We start from the raw sequence: 21,033 nt of genomic DNA on the forward strand, positions 1-21,033 counted from the left end.
TAACAATGTAAGATGTTTTCTTTCTTTCTGAATGAGTACGTCTCGTGACTGTAAAGGTCTCAAAACCTTTTACAGATTGGTTAAGGCCATTCTGTGGTTGATTTATTTGACGTTTGTTTTGTTTGGTTCTTTGTCTTTTGGTATATTTTTGTGTTTTCCTCTTTTTTAAGAACAGCGAAAGTTAGGTATGGTTAGCTGTCTGTAATGTGCTGGTTCCTTCAATTTGTAAGCCTCTGTTCAAAGGCGATTGAGTTAGGTAACTATAACCTCAGTATGTTGACGATGCACACATAAAATGGAAGCGTAGACATTGAATGCCTAAAAATGAACTTCGCCATTGTAGCTGGTGAGTGTTAATACTAGGCATGGTTCTGCAACACATGTGTTCATTTCTCCACTATAGTAGTGTTACCAGATGGAGCGATTATATGGCCTTGTTTTGAACACGCGCTTCTCATTTATAAAATGATCCAATTTTCAGGTGAAAGCGTTGTCTGAATGAGTTCCTCCTCCCCGTACTCACATCCCTTGCACTGACTATGTCGATATTTCCCTGTTGTGGACATAAAAATGGGGTACAAATCATATCTGTGTTAAGGTATATAGTGTGATATTCTTACATCTTACATCTTTAGAAAGATAACAATTACCACCGATCGTGAAACATTGATACCATTTTATTGAGATCTTCATTAGGATCTTGCAATGATATATTGCAAACCAGTAGTACTCGGTATATCCAATATACACTTCTGAAATGCAATAAATTTGTCCTGGTACATAGGTAATGAGGTTTTCCGTTTATATACAAATATATTTCGCATAATGTATGCAACTACTGTGGCTGTATTTAAATTTTTTATAGCCCTGCCTCATATTTTTTACATTATTCACTAGCCAATAACTTTCTTTACCTAATTAGGCATAACCTTCTTATCCTTAAAAGAATTTGTTCAATTAATGCAAATGTAATGAAAAACATTGTTTCTTTCATCATCTAATGAGAGGAAACTGCCATGAAATAACAAAATTACTCTGTACACTGCTTTATACTTCTGAATCGTTAAGTGCCGAAAGAGCTACCAAGTTCACTGATATGTAATAATCACTGCATATTATTCATGAACAGTGATATTCAATTATCGTGACGTTAAAATATCTTATTTCTCCATAATTTTGTAGATGCTACAGTTCGATGTTGCGGACATCATTTGTTATCCTTCAATACCCGATACTCATAGCTAGTGCAGTAACTGTTGTTCATGTTCCGCAACCGTGCATCAGTAACTACTGCGCTGTGTTCGCAACACGGTAACATGTGTTACAGTTGGCACAGTAATTACTGGAAAGCTGTTACACGTTGAACTACGAGTCCGACAGGTGAAAATTTGCGTTAATTAAAACAAAATTAAAAAAATTAAACTTAAATTTTTCAATTTGCAGTAAGAAAAAACTTGCAGTAATTACTGTGCCACCTGTAACACATGTTACCGTGTTACGAACACAGCGCAGTAGTTACAGATGCAGGGTTGTGGAACATGAACATTAGCTACTGTACCATAGGTATGAGTATGGGCTGAACTACCAGAGTTAGCTTAGTCCTTGCGTTGCCGTCTTGAATTGAAAGCTTACAGACTTAAACAAAGGTAATCATAAATCAACACCACATGTATATACTTCAATTTTGTACGAATTAATACTTGTATGCTCGAACGGACGCCATACTGACTGAAGACTCTACTTTTAGTTTTATTTCAATCCTCTACAAAACAGGCATGCACTGTGTGGTTTATCGTCCGGTGTGTATTACTAGCCTGGTGAAGGCAAGATTTAAAATAAAGTACATGAGGCTCGTACGAGTACGGATATAGCATTCGCAAAGTATTTGAAAACCCGAGGCTCCTATCATTTTACATATAAACCTAAGATGACTCAAATATATGAAAGGTACACATATAAAGACTGATCAGTTAGCACAAATTTGACGGTCCTCTAGCGGCCTACTACTGGCCACATCGACGGTCCATCAGCGGCAGCCACCCGCGGTCCACCGATGAAATGTCCGGTGGCTCCACGGCGGCCCATCGGTGGCCATCGTCAACATCCTTGAGTTCATCGAAATTAATTTTATTCTTATTATTCTTTTTGTTATGTCGAAAAATATAGTTCTCCACCTTTAATGCAAACGTGAACTTATGAATAAATTCATTACAACTTAAGGTCTTGTTTTGACGCTTGGTACTGAAAATATAGAACTTAAGATGAAGAATGAGAAAATTATAAGGGTGACGTTTCTTTAATAAAAACCCAAAGAAGAAATCCTCATTTGTGAAGTGAATATTTATACCAATATCCTTACTGACCACTTCACATATAAGAGAAGAAGTTATGTGACATTCCCAGAAAAGGTGATGAATGGTTTCAATTTTACAGAATGAACATAACGTGTTGACAGATATACCCATGAGGTTAAGGAGTCTGTTGGTTGGAAGAATTCTATGTAAGAACGGAATTGAAAGTAGGAGAGTCTCGTCTCAGAAATAGAGTGCCAGGGCATACTGAAAATGTTACTCCAATCGTGACAACTGATACCCCTAAACTCTGCTTTCCATTTGGCCATAGCAGTTGGCTCCACGGCGATTTTAGCCATGTAGAAATTACGATATAGATACTGAGAAACAGAACCTGTATAAAACAATATGTGATCAAAAAAATCAATATTTAAATTAGTAATGTCATTTATGCTACACCCAGTCTGTTTCCACTGAAGAGGGATACTGCGAATCAGTCCCCATTAAACAGTAAAGGGAAAGTGTGCCAGCTGGAACTTTTCTTTGAAAGTGTGATATCTTAGGGCCTTATTGTTAATGTCAAACAAATCCGAAACAAACTTCACACCCTTTTTGTACATGAAATCATAGTAGAAAATATTGTTATTGATGCGAATATGATGATTGTTCCAAATTATTTGATTACCGAAGTTATCAGAGGGAGAATTAAAAGAAGCCTCCAGCCAGGCTCTAACTGTTTGGCCTACAAACATATTAGACAAGCGTGGGAGATCTTCCACCTTACAATTACACTGAAAAAGCAGCTTACCACCTAACTTGGACAAACTGTCAGTAAAAATAGCTTCCAGACTCCTTCAGTGTTATCGCAATAACGCTTCATCCAGGTACATTTTAAACTATTAATGAAACTTGGTATATGCACAACATTAAAACCTCCTTTATCAAAACCATTAATGACACTGTTTCGCTTGACTTTATCCGGGTTTCCTGACCAAATGAAATCGAAAATGGTATTTTCTACATCCTTAATAAAGTTACACGATGGGTTAGGAAGAACCAAAAACAAATACACAAGCTGTGATAGTGCATAACTTTTAACCAGAACGTTGCGGCGTACCGGGGTAAGATCTCTTGTAGACCAAAGTCGCAAATAGCTTTTAAGCCTCGAAAGTTTGGATATATAGTTTAATCTAAAGAGATCGTTCCCATTGTGCGTAAACCAAATACCTAACAGGACCAGCGGAAATCTTTAGATTATAGTTCTTTACAAAAGCAGGGTGGAGATGGACGTAAGACCCGAGAGGAAACAAAATGGAGTTATCCATATTAATAGTCAAACCCGACGAAATTTTATAAATGTTAAGAATACGGAGAGCTTCATTTAAGGATGACTGGCTACCGTCCAGAAAGAATGTGGTGTCATCCGCATACTGAAGAAGCTTAGTTTCGATACCACCAATTTCAATACCATGTAATCTGCTACACTTTGTATAGAAAGCCAAAACCTCAGTACATATAATAAATAAATACGGGCCGGGCAGCCTTGACGCACGCCTCGCTGCACCGGGAAAAAAAAACGGTTGAAAAGCCATTATTGCAAACACAAGCTGTGCAATTGCTGTAAAACGTACGATCCCAATTTATGAAACTTTGACCAAAGTTAAAATACCTTAAAGATCTTATAAGAAAACTCCACTCTAGTTTGTCGAAAGGCTTCTCGAAATCGAGGAACAACGTAAAACCTGACATTTTGTGGAAATTACAGTGATCAATAAGATCAAGAACGTACCGGATATTTTCCCCAATAAACCGGCCGCGTAAAAAACTGTTTGGTTTGGACCAATGATAGTTTCAATGACGCATCTATCGCTGCTAGACTGAAACATCAATTATTTGTATCGTGCTAGCTTATGTGTATCTTAGCGTGACCATAAACCTATTACTTATCACCTTTTTTATGGCTGTATATGGTTACCGACATACAATTGAAGTGTTTTCGTAAGCTACTGAATAATTAATTGTGATCTAGACTTACAGAACAGTACTCGAAATCCCATCTGAAGCTTTTTGTATTTGCAAGAGTATATGAAAGGATTAATGCACATATTCGCAGAGTACAACAACACGGTGGCAACATGTAAAATATTAGGCAACTTCTGAGGTGCCCCAACATTGACAAGAAAAAAGTAAACTTGATTAGGTGTAATGCAAACAGTATAGAACAGGCACACCGTTAGCATTGTTACCATAATATTTCTTCTTGCGCGTTGCTTAAGGCTTCTCCGCCGCATAAGTTGTTCTGTGGTATCATTCCTCTCCGAGGCCTGTCTATGACGCATCGTTTCAGCCGTTGTGTTACCGGTTAAAAACGTTGGCATTGCTGGCCCTATGACGTCTACCTGTCTCCTTTTGTGTTGTAGTTTCCTTAATATCGAGATGTAAACGAATACCATTAGGCTACAAGGTATGATAACCGTAAAAAGAAATACAAACCAGGCGAAGAAATACGTCGAGAATTCACTTCTTTCTCCATGTTTACAGATTCCGTCCGAAACGGAATACAAAGATGCCCATGGTATTTTGACTAACAACCCAATGACCCAAACGCTCAGAGATAAAGTCACCGCTCGTCTCAAATTAATTCTTTCGCGGTAGGTGTAGGGATAGACCACGGCTAAGAACCTCTCAAGCGTCAAAACTACTAAGTTAGCTGTCGATACCTTCAGACTTGCCCAAGGGAGGAACCGGCTTTGCCAAATAACACATATAAACGACGCTAATCGATTATGGCTGTACCCTATGCCTGACATATAAATGGGAGGCAATAAAAACGACGACGATAGTAAAATGAAACTCACAAGATCGGCGAGAGATTGGTTGGCTATATTTCTGAGTGCTGGAACAGAGACAACAACGGTCAAGACTAGCTCATTCCCAGCGATGCCGAAGACTGAAATAAGGACATAACTGACAATGGCGACGATTTTCAAATGTTTATCCTCGAGGGTAAACAGGTCCATCTCTTGTTGAGTTTCGTTGACGGCCATGACACAGCTCGTTGAAGAGAAGAGTATACACAAAGAAATACAATTTTCAAAACATATGAAATCAAAGCCCCTCATATGAATGTTTCACTCTTTTCTAGGATCTTCGACTATTGCTTTCGGTTTTCGAATAACTAAGCCGCAGGAGCCTCTTTGATGACATTAATCAGTCAAATAATACATTGGAGCATGATCACGCAATACCAAAATTGCCAAATATCAACAAATACGATCGAACCTAATAATTAACATTAAACTCAAAACTATAATCGCAACATTCTTCGTGGTCAAACAAGGATTTAATGTTCAGAAATCCTGCTTACTGTTAATATATTGAATGTATATTTATGCTGTACAATCTGTAAGTACAACAATATGCTGTCTTCTCAGCTCTTTCCAAATAAACTGTGATTTTGCTGCACACGGGTTAGTATAATGCTTTATGCTTTGTTGTAGAAAACAATTTCCAAGCAAACACGTTCATGAAATTACAGCAGTGTAACCAGGGCGTCGCAAGCTAAGAACGTTTTTCTTCATTCATTCTAATTAGTACAGGTTGACTAAAATTATGAAATAGATTCTTCACTTTTATTTCAAAAGTTGCAAAATATAGCAAATTTTTTACTTGTTTTAATGACGATGGACAGGACACATGGATCTACAGATCATATCAACCTTGCTAACAACATTCCCCAAGATACAGAGCAGTGTCGTATAACCAGTACCAGAGCACATCGTTATATACAAGGACAACGTAAAGATGGCAAAATATTCATCGATAAGATTAGACTGGCATCAAATGACTTGGCAGGAATATTATGGAACAGCAGCTCTTAAAAATAAGAAATTTCATTTTATTACCGCCATTCATGTGATGTATTATTTTTGAAGATCTGGAAGCCACTGTGCATCAACTCCTTGATTCCTTGGTAGATGGCGGAATTTTGTTCATGACTGTTAGGGCAGGTAGGTTTTTCATCTTCGTTCATACAGGTACTTTGATTCTGCCCTTATTTGCAGACATTCGTTCCTCGTTTTCTAAATGGACAATTTAACACTACAGGAGTCTTATAAATACAGTGCCAATTGGAGGTGAATGTTTTAGTTATACTATTTCCAATAATCCAAATCCGCAGAGGGTTCAGTTAGAGCGTCCGGGCAGTGTTCGAGCAATATTCAGACCACAAGATTGATAACTCTTTATATTTGTTTTGATTTGTTACTTGGGTTAGGTATGTGCAACAAAATCCACAGTTATGTCGAGATGTGTATGGATATGTTATGAGTATTAACGCATCACTGTTAACACATACCTAACTTTACAAAAGAGTAACATGGAAGTTGTCAAGTTTAAACAAGTGGAAACAACACAACGCAGTCATTTGAAAGAGCAGAGAAATTTCTCCGTCGCTCTCGTCATAACAAACATGCGTCCTAATGCGGGTATACGAAATGTCTGTTCTTTTGTAATACAAACTGATATAGCGCTCGAACCCTGCTGTGTTTATGAATCGAAGTACAAGTAGTTATTCTTTTTCGCCATAGAACACCCACAGGATTTCGAATTTGTTGATCGGCTTGCTGTACTGGGTACAAATATCTTTAGCGAGTACAACGCCGCTACAATCACAAAGATGTTGCAAAGACTTCATATTAAGTATGATTCGATTCGAGTGAGAAGCAGCGTTGATATTACAGCTTGCTTCGACAAGAATGATCAAGAGGGCCAGCTTCTCCTGGACTTCATTATGAAAACAATTGGTTTCCAAGACGCCTTCCCTGCGGAAATAGTCAAAGATGTCCTTCAATGCTTTCGATCTTCGCAGTTTTCTGAAAAGGTCGAGGAAAAGGTCTTGTTTCGAAATGACTGGGAAGCCATTATTGTCAGTAAATAATTATACGATATTTGTATTGTTACCGTGGGAAGGGTACTGGGAAGCCATTATTGTCAGTTAATAATTATACGATATTTGTATCGTTACGGTGAGAAGATTGTCAATAAAAGAACCTTTTAATTTCAACATTTTTAGTCATTACTCGACATTGCTCGGTACTGTCGTTTTATAGCAATTATGATATGTTCGGTTAGTTTAAGCGTCTCCATAAGAATGGAATAAAAACGGAATCTATTTAACATTATCCTAGCAAGGAAATCATTCTATCCCGATTATGACATCAGTTTATATAGGTTGGGACAACATTTTTGCAATCGGCTAGTTAATATTCATAGAATTTCAATATCTGACATATACTTTTAAACTGATTCCATTTTTAACGGGCTCCGTCTATTGTTAGAATGTCCATCAAAACCTAAAGTTTTGTACTCACGTGCATGAATCAATGTCAGTGTTGTTCGACTATACGGTTGATATCTACGAATTATATGTTATTACGTTCGACTAGTTTCCATCAAATAACTACAGATTGATTTTCATGTTAAAACTATGATTAGGTCTATGATAATGGTCTCTTAGCCAATAAAATGGAAATGCGAATCGATCATGTAATCGTTTGCTTCTTTGTGAATATCAGCTTCATCAGCTATACATTAACTACAACTAATTTACTAAGAAATGAAACGACTTTTTGTCGGTCTTGATAACAGTGTTCAGAAATGAGTAATTATTTGAGTATTGATAGATACATGATCACATTAATTACATCTACATCATTATAACTTCATATTCAGATTCAAGAATAGATACTGTCACTAAGCTATATATATATGCACACCGTAAGACTAGAAACAAACATGGAACAATTATTTGTCTTTATGCAAATTATTGAAAAGTACGCAAACACTAGAATTGATTGAGTAATCCAAAGTAAACAACTTCCGAACGGCTATATATACATAAACAATGTCATTCCTTTGTAATAACCTTCACACCCGCAGAGAAACGAGTTAAACAAACTCCGCAAAAGTGACTTTGGTTAATACAATGACCACATTTTAACATCTACCTCCTTTCGGTTGATTCTTTAAAATCCTTGCGACCAACTGACTGATACATTCCAATATTTTGATCTTTGATCACCGTAAGCACTTCCACATAATTTTCGATAACTTTGACATATTTTGGTATCTCAGTAGGTAGTTATATATCGTATGTATGGTACACCCCAACCGTGAGCATATAATGCGGTGGTAACGAAATATGATGTTACCACAAAATATATCAATTGTTTTTCACCAATGTCTCTAACCTGTTCTAGTTCATGTGAAGTAAGCTGGTGCTCTGTCATTAATAACACGACTATTGAGCACAACTCCCTTTGAGATACACACCTCTAAAGCGTCACTCTCTAGAAGATACACAGCTCTAGAGCACAACTCCCTGTCATACACGGTGCTCAAGAGCACAACTCCCACTCATATACACGGTGCTCCAGAGCACAACTCCCTCTCATACACGGTGCTCAAGAGCACAACTCCCTCTCAAATACACGGTGCTCTAGAGCACAACTCCCACTCAAATACACGGTGCTCTAGAGCACAACTCCCACTCATATACACGGTACTTAACTTCCACTCATGTACACGGTGCTCGAGAGCACAACTCCCACTCAAATACACGTATACGGTATACACGGTGCTCCAGAGCACAACTCCCTCTCATATACACGGTGCTCCAGAGCACAACTCCCACTCATATACACTGTGCTCCAGAGCACAAATCCCTCTCAAATACACGTATACGGTATACACGGTGCTCTAGAGGACAACTCCCTCTCATATACACGGTGCTCCAGAGCACAACTCCCTCTCAAATACACGTATACGGTATACACGGTGCTCTAGAGGACAACTCCCTCTCATATACACGGTGCTCTAGAGGACAACTCCCACTCATATACACGGTGCTCTAGAGCACAACTCCCACTCATATACACGGTGCTCCAGAGCACAACTCCCTCTCAAATACACGGTGCTCTGGAGCACAACTCCCTATCATATACACAGTACTTAACTCCCACTCATGTACACGGTGCTCCAGAACACAACTCCCACTCATATACACGGTACTCCAGAGCACCACTTCCTGCGATATGCAGGTAGAGTAAATAAGCGCTTAATATTTAAATACATGAAGCGGTGCAGTCTCTCCGCCTCTACAAAGGGGAGGACAATGTAACACTATTCTAAAGTATAATATTAGTAAGTTTTCAATCCTGTGGCAAATTCTCTTCCCACCCCACTCCCTCAGCCTAGTTGCCTTAAATCATGTGTCCCTCGATGTAAATGATAAGTGCAAGTAACATTGATAACATTGAAATAGACAAGCATTTGTTAAAGAATCACACAAATGCAGTTCCCAATCAACTTTAGATTGCTGACTCGGTTACTTCATGCTAATGAAGGTAAGAACATCGAATCGAATATTTCAACATAACACAGTAAAAGGGAAAGTTTCACAACAAATGAACTACAGCTTAGTAGTAATGGTAGATGTATTGTTTAGTTCCTTCTTTGCTTTTGTTCCCTCTTTGGTGGGAACAGCATCTTTCTGGATACAGCGAGGTATTCTGAGAATCTTCCTAACACTCGGCGTCAAGAGAAAGGTTGCAAGCATCAGCACACCTTGCAGGGAATTAACAATTACAGAAACCCAAAGAAGGTACACGTTGTTGAAGATACCTTGTAGGAGAGACAATATCCACGGTAAACCTAGCAGAATCGTCAGCTGAAAAGATACAATTGAGCAAATAAATAAAAAAGAAAACTAGCCCTCTAGTCAGATCAATTTTGCCGTGCATCGCACCATCACTTGTGCGAGAGCTTACTCACGGCTTCCCTTTTTTGGTAATACAGTCGGTTCCTTTCGAAATAGTGTTGTAGTTTTACGTAGGCCACGGGAATACATGAACGTTACATTCCGTGCATTGTGTGAAGAAAATGAATCACCAAGTGGGAATGACATTGCCCATTTTGGATCAAAATTTAGAAGCATGAATGTGTATGCGATTAATGAACAGTATAAAATATTTCCTAGAGACAAGGACAGACTGTAATTGGCGTCCTTTTCTTAGCAGTATTCTACCAAAACAACAAAACTGTACGTATAGATACAAGCCTTTGTTTTAGTTCCTCTTAAACAAACAATAACTGATATGAACAGTATGAGCTGATGCTTCAATACTATAATGTGTGTGTTTTTCTGCATTTCTTTGATCTCGCTATTTTTTAAACAGAATTATGTATAAAGTAATGTCTGTCTTAAGTTTAAGTTCCCTTTTCTTGACGTTATTGAATTGCTGACATTGAACATGAACGTGAAAGCATGTAAGTCGACGAGAGGTGGCGAGAGAGGGGGGGGGGGGGGGCACAGTGTATACAACCGGAAATTTCCTACAAGTCTGAGTCAACAACTGTAATTATAAAACACGGTGTATAATTTGATGTACATTTGATTTAAATGTTGCTCGGCCAATACTGCAGTTGGTCTCAAAGAGCTAGTTGGTCTCAGAAACGACCTATTTTTCACCCTCTTGAGAGGCGATATTTCCAGGTTGCCAGGATGATAGTGGCTTTATTTGCCAAGTTTTCGGAATTTACAGGTCAAATCGGATAGTAATTGACCATTAACCAATGGCCTGATTAGGTTTATAACCTTTAACATCTGGAAAAAGACTACCAGACAGGGCTTGGACATGTGCCGAAAAAAACATCCACTTAAGCCGGCCTTCTAAATAATTGATAAAATATTCTCCCGATACTAAAATACTAAAAAGAAATTCAAATAAAATTCTGTCCTTGACAGAGAAGACCCAGAAAGTAGTATCCGGGTGTCTAGAGTTGGCCAATATAATACAAAACAAACTGTGCACTCATGCCCTAAACAATGGACTTTTCTTTGGGTTCCCATAATGCTGCTGCACCACTCCGACGCAACCTCCCTTAGTCCCAGACAGCAACTAAGTATTTAACTTACCTTCACAATGATGAACAATTCATCTGTTTGTTGCTTGTTTGAACTTTTGATTTTCCGTCCAGCTTTAAAAGAGCGGTGAACTGAAAGAATAGTCGCTGTCAATAGTACCGAAGTCGTCAGGAGGAACAATACGTTCGGAATCGTTACAAACACCACCGAAGGCCACCCACTACGTATAAAACACACCAACGTCGAAGATGTGTAAGGAGTGTAGGAACTATTGGTCAATTGTAACACGATTGCCACTGTAACGAAAGGTGTTGGAGCACCGAATGCGACTAAGGCAAGTAGTAAGAGAGACTCACTCTTATCTTCGTGCACTCGTAGAGATTGAGTAAACGTTTTGGTAATCCTGAATGCAATTACAGTCATCCAACTGAAGGCAGAAAGCCACACAAAGTGGGACACTGTAGCGAAAACAAAGCATACGTCAGATATTTCATTCAGAAGTGGATTAATCTTAAAGAAAACTTGTCCGAGAAGTAGGCAGGCTGTAAATACAACAACACATTTGCCTTGAATATTCATCAATTTTGGATGACAAATGTGAATGGCTATCATACAAAGCAAAGCAACAATCGACAAACCACCGAAGACGGTCTCAATGTGATACAGTATCAATTCGACTTCAGTCACGATATTCTCCGAGCAAGCCCAAACTCCATCTGGTGAGATTTCAATCTCTATACGTCGAAGTAGAGAAGAAGATTGAACGTGTTTGACCACAGGTTCATTCCAGTCCGTCACACTCAATCCATCGTATGGTATGAATACGCGATTCTCATTGCATTGTAGCTCTCTGTCAAGTAAAGACAAACATTCGTTTGGAATTATGCTGTTAGTCATGACGTGGGTTTCTTTGTCATAGTTGTAGGTAGCATATATGACTTTGCATAAAGGATTTTCCATATGATTGGTAGAGGTAGCTGTGGAAGTACAATCGATGAAATGTGTACAGTTCCTGTCTGCAATAAAAGGTAGCTCTGTAGGTTCGAACACAAACCGCCACTTGTCAGTGAAGCACGTTGGGTCTTCGACAGGTGTGTTTAAGAGCAAAGGTCTTAGGCTACTTTCGATTGCTATAACTATGAGTATGTTTTCACCAAACACTTCCATTTCTATGGAAGAAAATGTTTTGGTCAAAGAGAAATGAAACGGTTCTACATCGTCCAACGCATTGAATACCTTACTGTAGTTACGAGTTATATTTAAGACACATGAAAGCACGATCTCTTCTGATATATTCTGTGACTGATCATCCGGAGAACCCGATGTCACCGGTTCTGCGATACAACTTGAAAATGATGGGCACGTCAATCTTCTACATCGTTTAGAAAAAATATCATATATTTCGTTCGGTGGGCACACGAGGGCTAGTCTTTCTTGAACTTCTGTGTTACTGCCGAAATCAAATAGAAGAGATATGGATAAGATAGTGTCCGTGAAACCACATAGGCCATTGCACTTAAGGTATTTATTGCCTGTGCACTCAGTCGTACATCTACGTCTGCAAAAGTTCGGAAAGTCAAAGTGCGACTGCGAGTTTTCACAAATTAAACATAGAGAGTTCTTATAGATACCGTCTGATGGAAACACTGGAGCATTGTAGCTTGCACAGACATCACCAGCTTCGTTACTTTCAGGTATTTTATCAGAACACTTAGAATATTCTTTCAATATGCAAGGTCGCGGATTTAAAAGTTTACTCGGATTATAAAAGTAGTAGTTTCCCGTCAGAATACCGGGTAATACTGTACCAAGGTAAGGATCATAGAATGCTCTGGTTCTATCATACTCTGCCGATATTTCCCACGGAACGGCTTCGTTAAGTTCTACGCCATGACAGACCGCACAAAAAACATTTTTGTACGAAATATTTCGTGGATCGTAAACCGGCATGATTCGCATAGGGTCAAGTTCAATACTCTTGTCTTCACAGAGTTGCCTCAATTCTTCGTCCGTCCACCTTGGAGAACAATAGGAAACCAGGTAGAAAGTTTGGTCAAAATTAACCGCCTCACATTTGTAAAATTGAAAGTCTAAATGTTCATTGATTGCTAAAGGTTCAAGATAATTGTCCTCCACATCGCGGGGTTTGTCGAATACGTCATCATCAAAACAGAAGTCTTCAAAGTCGTGACAACAATCTCGATAAAAATAACAAAGTTTATCACAAGAACAAGAGTCAAGACTTCGGATCTCACCACATCGTGCTGAGCAAGAGTGACGAGCACCGCAGGTACGCACATCTTTACCAGCGACTGTTATGTCTGGAATAAACACACCAACATTTAATACATGCATAATAAACATATTATTGCACACATTTTTCTTTTCAAGACGCCATAAAAGGTTCACTGCTGCATCGGTAACGTTTTTGTCATTGGAATCATGAAAACGGTGTTACCATTGTACATGAACCATTAATTGCTTCGAAAGTAAGAAAGGGAGTAATACTCTAAAATGGAAGAGCGTTCTGACAAAAAGGGATTATTGAAACATTGGATATCTAACTGAGTTTAAAAATAACGAATTGATGAGCTTCCATCTCACTATAAAACTTGGTTTCCTTTTCTCTCTTGTTCATTTTAAAAGTTCTATTCAAATTTGTTGAATTTCGGAATAAACAAAGTAATTTTAACTAATGACATGCGAATGCCACGTTTAGGCAATACAGGCTCGCACCTAAAATTGATCTCTATATAAATACAAGCTTCTCATACTAGTTATGTCCTGAAATTACAGATCAAAGGACATTTGACAGCATGCGGCGATTGTCTGTGGCTGTGGTATGCTTCTTTAAATATCATTGGCGTACTTATCTCTATCCAAGTTCACAATGCTCATACAGTTTGGAAGTAAGCCTAACGTTTCGGTGATTTTAGTTACTCTTACCTTCTCCACAGTCCAGTAACGCAACTTCATCATCAAAACACCCATTCTCAAAATCTCTCTCACACTGAAGAAAATGTTCGTCAGTATGAGAGCAATAAACCGCCTTAATCAAAGTAAGATCGGTACGTCTATTTTCTACCCCAGTAGTTGCAGCTGACCAAGGGTAACCAAGGGTCCTACAAATACTATTACCATCTCGAAGATCCCAACTTGTTCCGGCGCAGATTCGCATCCAACCGGTAACGTAGCTAATACAAGATGGACGAATAAATAGCGGTTATGATGGATTGGGAGAAGCTGAGAGGAGAGGCAATGGACAGAGATGTTGAGAGAGATGGTGAGGAGTGAATTCTCATGGAGGAAAGAGAGAAGATTAAAGAGGGGTGGAGAGAAGTCGATGTGTAATCACATTATTGAAGGAATGAACTAGAGTATATCACAACAATATGTTGCTCTGTGCATGTATTTGAAAGATTCTTAGAAAATGACTCTCTGAAAAATTGCACTATATATATGGCATAATTTTGTTGCTTAGTAGAAAAAAGTTACCAGTAAAATAATATTTACTGAAATTCAACATTTAGGAAGACTGGTGCATTAATTTATTACCTGCAGCGTATTTCTACAACACCGTTCCCAGGCAATGTTCCATTGACAAGTCTAACTTCAACATCATTTACTCCTAGAATGAAAGAAGAAACAAAAACCAGATAACATAAGTGGATCCGACATTGATCCTCGTTATGCTATTGTGAACGACATAACAAAGATATTCGGTAACAAAAGTGACCTGGTCGGATCCCAAGATGAAGCAGTTTAATGAAGCAGTACATTCACACTTCATAGCTTTTCCAGGTTTATCATTTGAACGAGAGGGAGTATACAAACAGGATAGAAGTATGGAACAATACAGCTAGATGCTATTTCTGCTTTACTTGTTATCTTTTTAAACAGAATTCTATTCATGTTTTTAATCACTGCAACTAATTAACAAGACACTTAACTAGTCATGATTAATTCATCAATGCCTTCATTATACCCAGACTGTTATTATTGGTTAACCATTCTGTATTGTTCTCATTACTGCTGAGTCAAATGGCCAGAATATCGTAATACGGCGGTTTTGATGTGTAGGTAAATAAAATAGTCATGATAATAGTTTTGAATTTGATGCGGTGTCCGTTGATATGTGTTAACATATGATTACTACCCATGTAACGAACGTGTTTGACTGAATTATTTGAATCGGTGTTTTTAAATTGCCCTAATGGATATTTCTAGCATTTAACGCAAGGATCGTCTAGCAGATTTTTACTTTAAACAGTAATCGCTAATTTCAAACAAAAAATGGATGAGGGATTTGAACAATTGGAATGGTTAATTCAATACAGACCTGCTGGAAATAATAGAAATCTGATCGCAAAATGTTGCTTTAATAAACAAGCATCCCCAGTGCTTGCATGGGTAAATCTACTGTACATTAATTCATGAACTGGTATAGGCCAAACTACAACTATAACTGTTATTCTGCCTACCTTCACTGCACACTAATCCAAGATAGCCTTCTTCACAACTGATGTTACTGTTACGAGCGATGGTACAGTTATGAATACTACTGGTGGATGGCGGACAAAAAACTTCATCAATGACGTCCAGTGGATCTTGCGATATGTCAACGTCATTTATTATGCCTGAGTCAAACGACTGACAAACGTAGGGATATCCCAGACTGTTACATATTGCCACAGCTAGTTGGTAGTCCTTGTTGCCCGTACGACATACATGCAACCATCGATTGTCAACAAGAATCTGGAGCAGGCCGTCCTTATCACTGCCCCCATTTACCAGGCGAGCCTCTGCCAAGGAATAAACATTCCACATACATGTAAGCAAAAGAGAGATTCTTAAATAAACAGAGCTTGTTGACGTAGAATGATATGACAGGCAGGGACGTAGCCAGGGGGCAGCAGGGGGGAGCGACCGCTCCCCCCTTTCAGTGTCGAAAAATGCTAAAAACTGTTGTTTTTTTAGCATGGTATTTTGTCAGTGCTCTTTTGATCTTGAATACTCGTCAGCTCCGTTAACTCGATTATAATCGTAGTAACATTCAGGCCTATTGATTCAGCTACTAACTTAGTTTGGCAGATGCAATTAGCTAAATTTTGCCTATAGCCTATAACAAGCCTACAGTTGGCCACTGCGTAATAAAATACATATCGGCTACCTAACCGCGATGGAGTGTCACGAACCGTATGCACAACGACGCTGACAACGTTCGTTCTCATCCTTTTTATGATTCGTCCTAAGACGTTGCACGAACAGCATGTTATGAAGCTAAGCTAGCAACAGTAGGTGATACGCGCTTCCTATAAATAATTATTGCACTGCTAATACACTGCAATAATAATATTTGTTTTTAAGCCACTGCACATCTGGCTGTCTCACAAAATATGAAAGTTTATATTGTTCATCAGTTAAGTTCGTCAAATGTATTAAAGTCCAGACATTAGACAATAAACAAGAGCCATCCTACTGGAAAAATTGTAAAAGAGCAATATGTTTGTCTTTCTGATATAATATGTAAAAGAACACGTAAAAGAATTCAAACAGGAAACAAAATCTGCTGATAATATGATACATGATAATGATGAAACTGGCAAAACATTGCACCAGATCGCATCTAAGGACACCCCTCCCCTTAGACCACTCCCCCATATCAATCACAAAATGTGCCCCCCCCCCTTTCAAATTCCTGGCTACGTCGCTATGCTTAGGCATGGGTATACATGGGTATATATATATATATACATATATATGTATATATATATATATATATTACTGTGTAGAGTGCTCTATCAAAAGATTTGAGAGCAAATTAGATATATATAGATTAGATATATATATATATTATATTATATATATATATATATATATATATATATATATATATATATATATATATATATATATATATATATATATATAATTTGCTCTCAAATCTTTTGATAGAGCACTCTACACAGTAATTGCCGTGCACGGCAAGCAACGCGACGATGAATTCCTTTAACTTGGACTACTCCGGTAAGAACATTCCTATTCTATCCAACAAGAAATATACCATAAGATTGCTAGAAAAAACGGAGGAACTAATAAAACGCATAAGCTGGAAAGCACTCTTCTTCCTGAGCAACAACGCTGTCCTTGATGCAACTAATGGTAAACAAGATGAATCCATACCTGAATACTATACGGGCTAAAATCTAAACGTTGAACACCCCAAATCCAAGAAATGATAGAACTCTAGCGTGACCATTTGACCATAGTGAAAAACATCCAGTTTAAGAAAGTTGGCGATAAATTCCAATCTCTGCTCAAAGAAAAGGTAGCTGAGATCAACTAATCAGATAAATATTTGCGGAAGCTGCCAAAAGCAGAAACATGTACAAATTGAGCCACCCAGACTACGACAAGCTCCTCACTGAAAACATCACCTAAAAGTATTTGCATACCAACCTCTAGACAACTAACGAAATAGATGCCGAATTCAACGACATATAGCAAGAAAGCTCAACGTTTCGTGTAGAATTAGCGAGACTCCGCGCAAACCTGCCTTCGTAACATTCAAAGACCACAAAGTAAAAATTCCATTCAAGAACGCAATGCAGATTAATAAATCCAACGAAGCCAGAAATGGGACGCGTGAGCAAGGCAATCCTCGACCGTGTGAATAATGCTATACGCAATAAAACGCATATCAAGCAGTGAAGAAGCAGCGAATCGGTCCCAGAATGGCTTTCTGGCCTTAGAGTGAAAGAAAAGCTAACATTCCTGCTCTTCGACCAAGTCGACTTCGACCCTTCAATTTCCGAAGAATTACTAACCAAGTGTATAACATGGGCAAAAAAGATTACACCCATCCCGGACAAAGAGTTCGACACCATCATGCACTCAAGAAGATCTCTCCTATGTGACACCAGTAGCAAACCCTGGGCAAAGAAGGGCACCCAGAGGCAATTTGACGCACCATGCATGGGTGCATTCGACGGCGCCAAGATCTGTGAGCTCGTTGGACTGTTCGTACTCAGCGACCTCGAGAAAAGGCTAAATTGGGACAGCATAGGTTTATACCGGGACGATGGCTTGGCCGCTTTTAAAACTTTTAACAAAATTATATCTTATCCAAAACAGAAAATGTTGGATTGCTCAGTTGCTTTGACTGACCAATTGAACAATTTTCTGCAAAATGTTTAATTGACAACTTATCTTATCTCGTCAATTGAACGTTTTTTCTGCAAAATGTTTAATTGACAACTTATCATATCTCGTCAATTGGACATTTTTCTGCAAAACGTTGAACTGTTCGCTTCATTCCAAGTGAGCAATTGAAAAATTTTCTGCAAAATGTTTAATTGACAACTTATCGTATCTCGTCAATTCAACATTCGTCTGCAAGATAATATCTTATCAAAATCAGAAAAATGTTGGATTGCGCAAATGCTTTAACTGAGCAATTGTCTAATATTTATATTTAAATCTACTTATATATATTAATATCGTTTTATTGTAATGTCGTTTATTGTTGATTTCTTGAACGGTACCAAATGCATTGATGACTAATTTAAATAAAACATGTGTCCTAAACACATGTTTGTTGTTTGTCGTGTTTAGGACACATGTTTTATTTAAATTCGTCATCAATGCATTTGGTACCGTTCAATAAATATTCCTATATATATATATATATTCCCTATATATATTCCCTATATATATTCCCTATATATATTCCCTATATATATTCCCTATATATATTCCGTTATTGCGTCTTATTATGTGTCCTGCCAAATGTATTGAGATAATCTCCTGCAAATATGAAACGTCAAATCCAACAGTTTTTTAAATCATGTTCGAGTTGACAGGTTAATGAATCGCTCTTTTGCCCTCTCTCCTCTGTATATAGTACTTCACGGCCTCTGGTGCACATGTGCTGCTTCTTTGCTGCTTGGCCTGAAGCTAACAACACAACAGTTGTTTATGGAACATGATACTTTAATGATATTACAATAAAATCAATTTAAATTTTGTTTTTCCTCAAATAGTGTTGCGATGATTTTCTTTTTAAATGTTGTTGTTACAAATTTTTGTTACAAAGAACATATATATGTCGTAACATCACCATACCAAGTATAAACTAAATCGGGCAAATCAATAGGGCATTCAATATGACATTGACCCCACTTGTGTTTGTTGAGATATCGTGGTTACAAGCTGTTTTTCACAATTTTCCATTAAGGCCCATCCACTCATGAATATTAATGAAGTAAAATTGTTGTTGCAAAGAACATGTACTTACTATGTAGTTACATTACCATACCCAGTATGAACTAAATGAGACTTACAGTTGAACACATACTAATATTTTCATAATTTAACGTAAAGACCCGTCCAAGCATTAATATGCATGATAGCCCCATCATAAACAATAGGGATCATCTGCTGACCAGTATCAACATATATACCAAGTATGACATTGATGTAACTTGTGTTTGTTGAGATAATCGTGTTGAAAAGCTGGTTTTGAAGATTTCCCATTAAGCAACATCCACGCATGAATATTAATGTGGTGAACTTGTTGTTGCAAAGAACATGTACTTACTATATAGATACATCACCATACTCAATATGAATGAAATTGGACTTAACGTTGAAGAGATATTGACATTTTCATATTTTAACGCTAAGCCCCGTCCACTCAGTAATACCTAAGATAGCCGTAACAAAAACAATAGGGATCATCTAATGACCATGACCATGCATATATAAATACATACACGCATATATACACACGTACACACACACGCATACACGCACCCTAACACGCATACACGCACACCCCAACTTGGCTGCGTAGGTTCCGATGGATGCCAAAGCATCGGAACGAAAAAGCACGGAAGAACGAAAGTCTTAGCTCCAATACCCCTCTCCCAAGATTTCCGCTCTCTCTCTCCATATTTCTCACTATATTTAACTCTGTAATTATCTCTCTTTATTCTGTGTTAGACTTTCATCAGCGATATTCACAGATGAAGTCTTATATACTGATTACTTATGCAACATATTATGATGGCAATGGGCAGATATCAATATATTATGAAGACTCACCTTCAATCTGTAGGTTAGAACTTTCTCCATTGTCCTCAGAACACTTCGATCTATTAAACTTGGTGAAAAGAGTCAAGAGAACACAGACGTATCTAAATATTAAACGACCTGCCATTTGAAATCCAATACCTTCAGAAGAATCAAATCTAGCTCAAACAGCTGACAGTCGAAGTATCATCAAAGTATATCCAGAATATTCCTTTATATGCTCTTTTTCAACCCAATCCTGCAAATCATCTGAAAAACAAATATATCATTTGTAAGATTTCTCGTTCCAATAACATGGAAAGTGCATTAGCCAAGGCGGAACTAATACCAACGTCTTTAATAGTGCGACATGGTTACAAGATAATTACGAAACAATTCTTTATGCGTGAAAGCTTGTAATTCAGCAGAAGTAAAGAAAAACAAAAAAAGTGTTATTATGCAAAGAGCCTTTCTTTATATTAAAATAAATATGAAATAAGGAAAACACGTTTTAAGATAATAATACAAATGGAAGAGGTAGGATAATCATCACAGCGTCGTTGCCTGTCACGTTAACATGTTATTAAGATAACACAAGATGAATAGTTAAATAATGCCTAGACTAACATCACATGTCATTAGAGAGTTGAAAGTACAATCAACCAACGGAATAAACACATAGCAATGCTTTGAAAATTTAAAACACTGAACTTCCACTGTGTTTTCCCCGTCGAACTGACCCAA

At 37.8% G+C, this 21,033-nt stretch overlaps 2 protein-coding genes across 2 annotated transcripts; both read right to left on the reverse strand.

Moving 5' to 3' along the window:
* Window positions 1-1,523: 1,523 nt before the first annotated feature.
* On the reverse strand, window positions 1,524-6,060 carry LOC139981008 (beta-1 adrenergic receptor-like). Its single transcript, XM_071993104.1, has one exon. It carries the CDS (start codon window positions 5,411-5,413, stop codon window positions 4,295-4,297), a length of 1,119 nt encoding a protein of 372 aa, XP_071849205.1. The 5' UTR covers window positions 5,414-6,060; the 3' UTR covers window positions 1,524-4,294.
* A 1,845-nt stretch (window positions 6,061-7,905) lies between these two features.
* On the reverse strand, window positions 7,906-20,532 carry LOC139980998 (uncharacterized). Its single transcript, XM_071993086.1, has 6 exons — window positions 20,323-20,532; window positions 15,699-16,019; window positions 14,773-14,845; window positions 14,164-14,411; window positions 11,269-13,538; window positions 7,906-10,020 (listed from the first exon to the last, which is right to left on the reverse strand). Exons 1-6 carry the CDS (start codon window positions 20,435-20,437, stop codon window positions 9,763-9,765), a joined length of 3,285 nt encoding a protein of 1,094 aa, XP_071849187.1. The 5' UTR covers window positions 20,438-20,532; the 3' UTR covers window positions 7,906-9,762.
* Window positions 20,533-21,033: the final 501 nt, after the last annotated feature.

This window comes from Apostichopus japonicus, chromosome 15 (genome assembly GCF_037975245.1).
Source record: "Apostichopus japonicus isolate 1M-3 chromosome 15, ASM3797524v1, whole genome shotgun sequence".
NCBI classification, from domain to species: Eukaryota; Metazoa; Echinodermata; class Holothuroidea; order Aspidochirotida; family Stichopodidae; genus Apostichopus; species Apostichopus japonicus.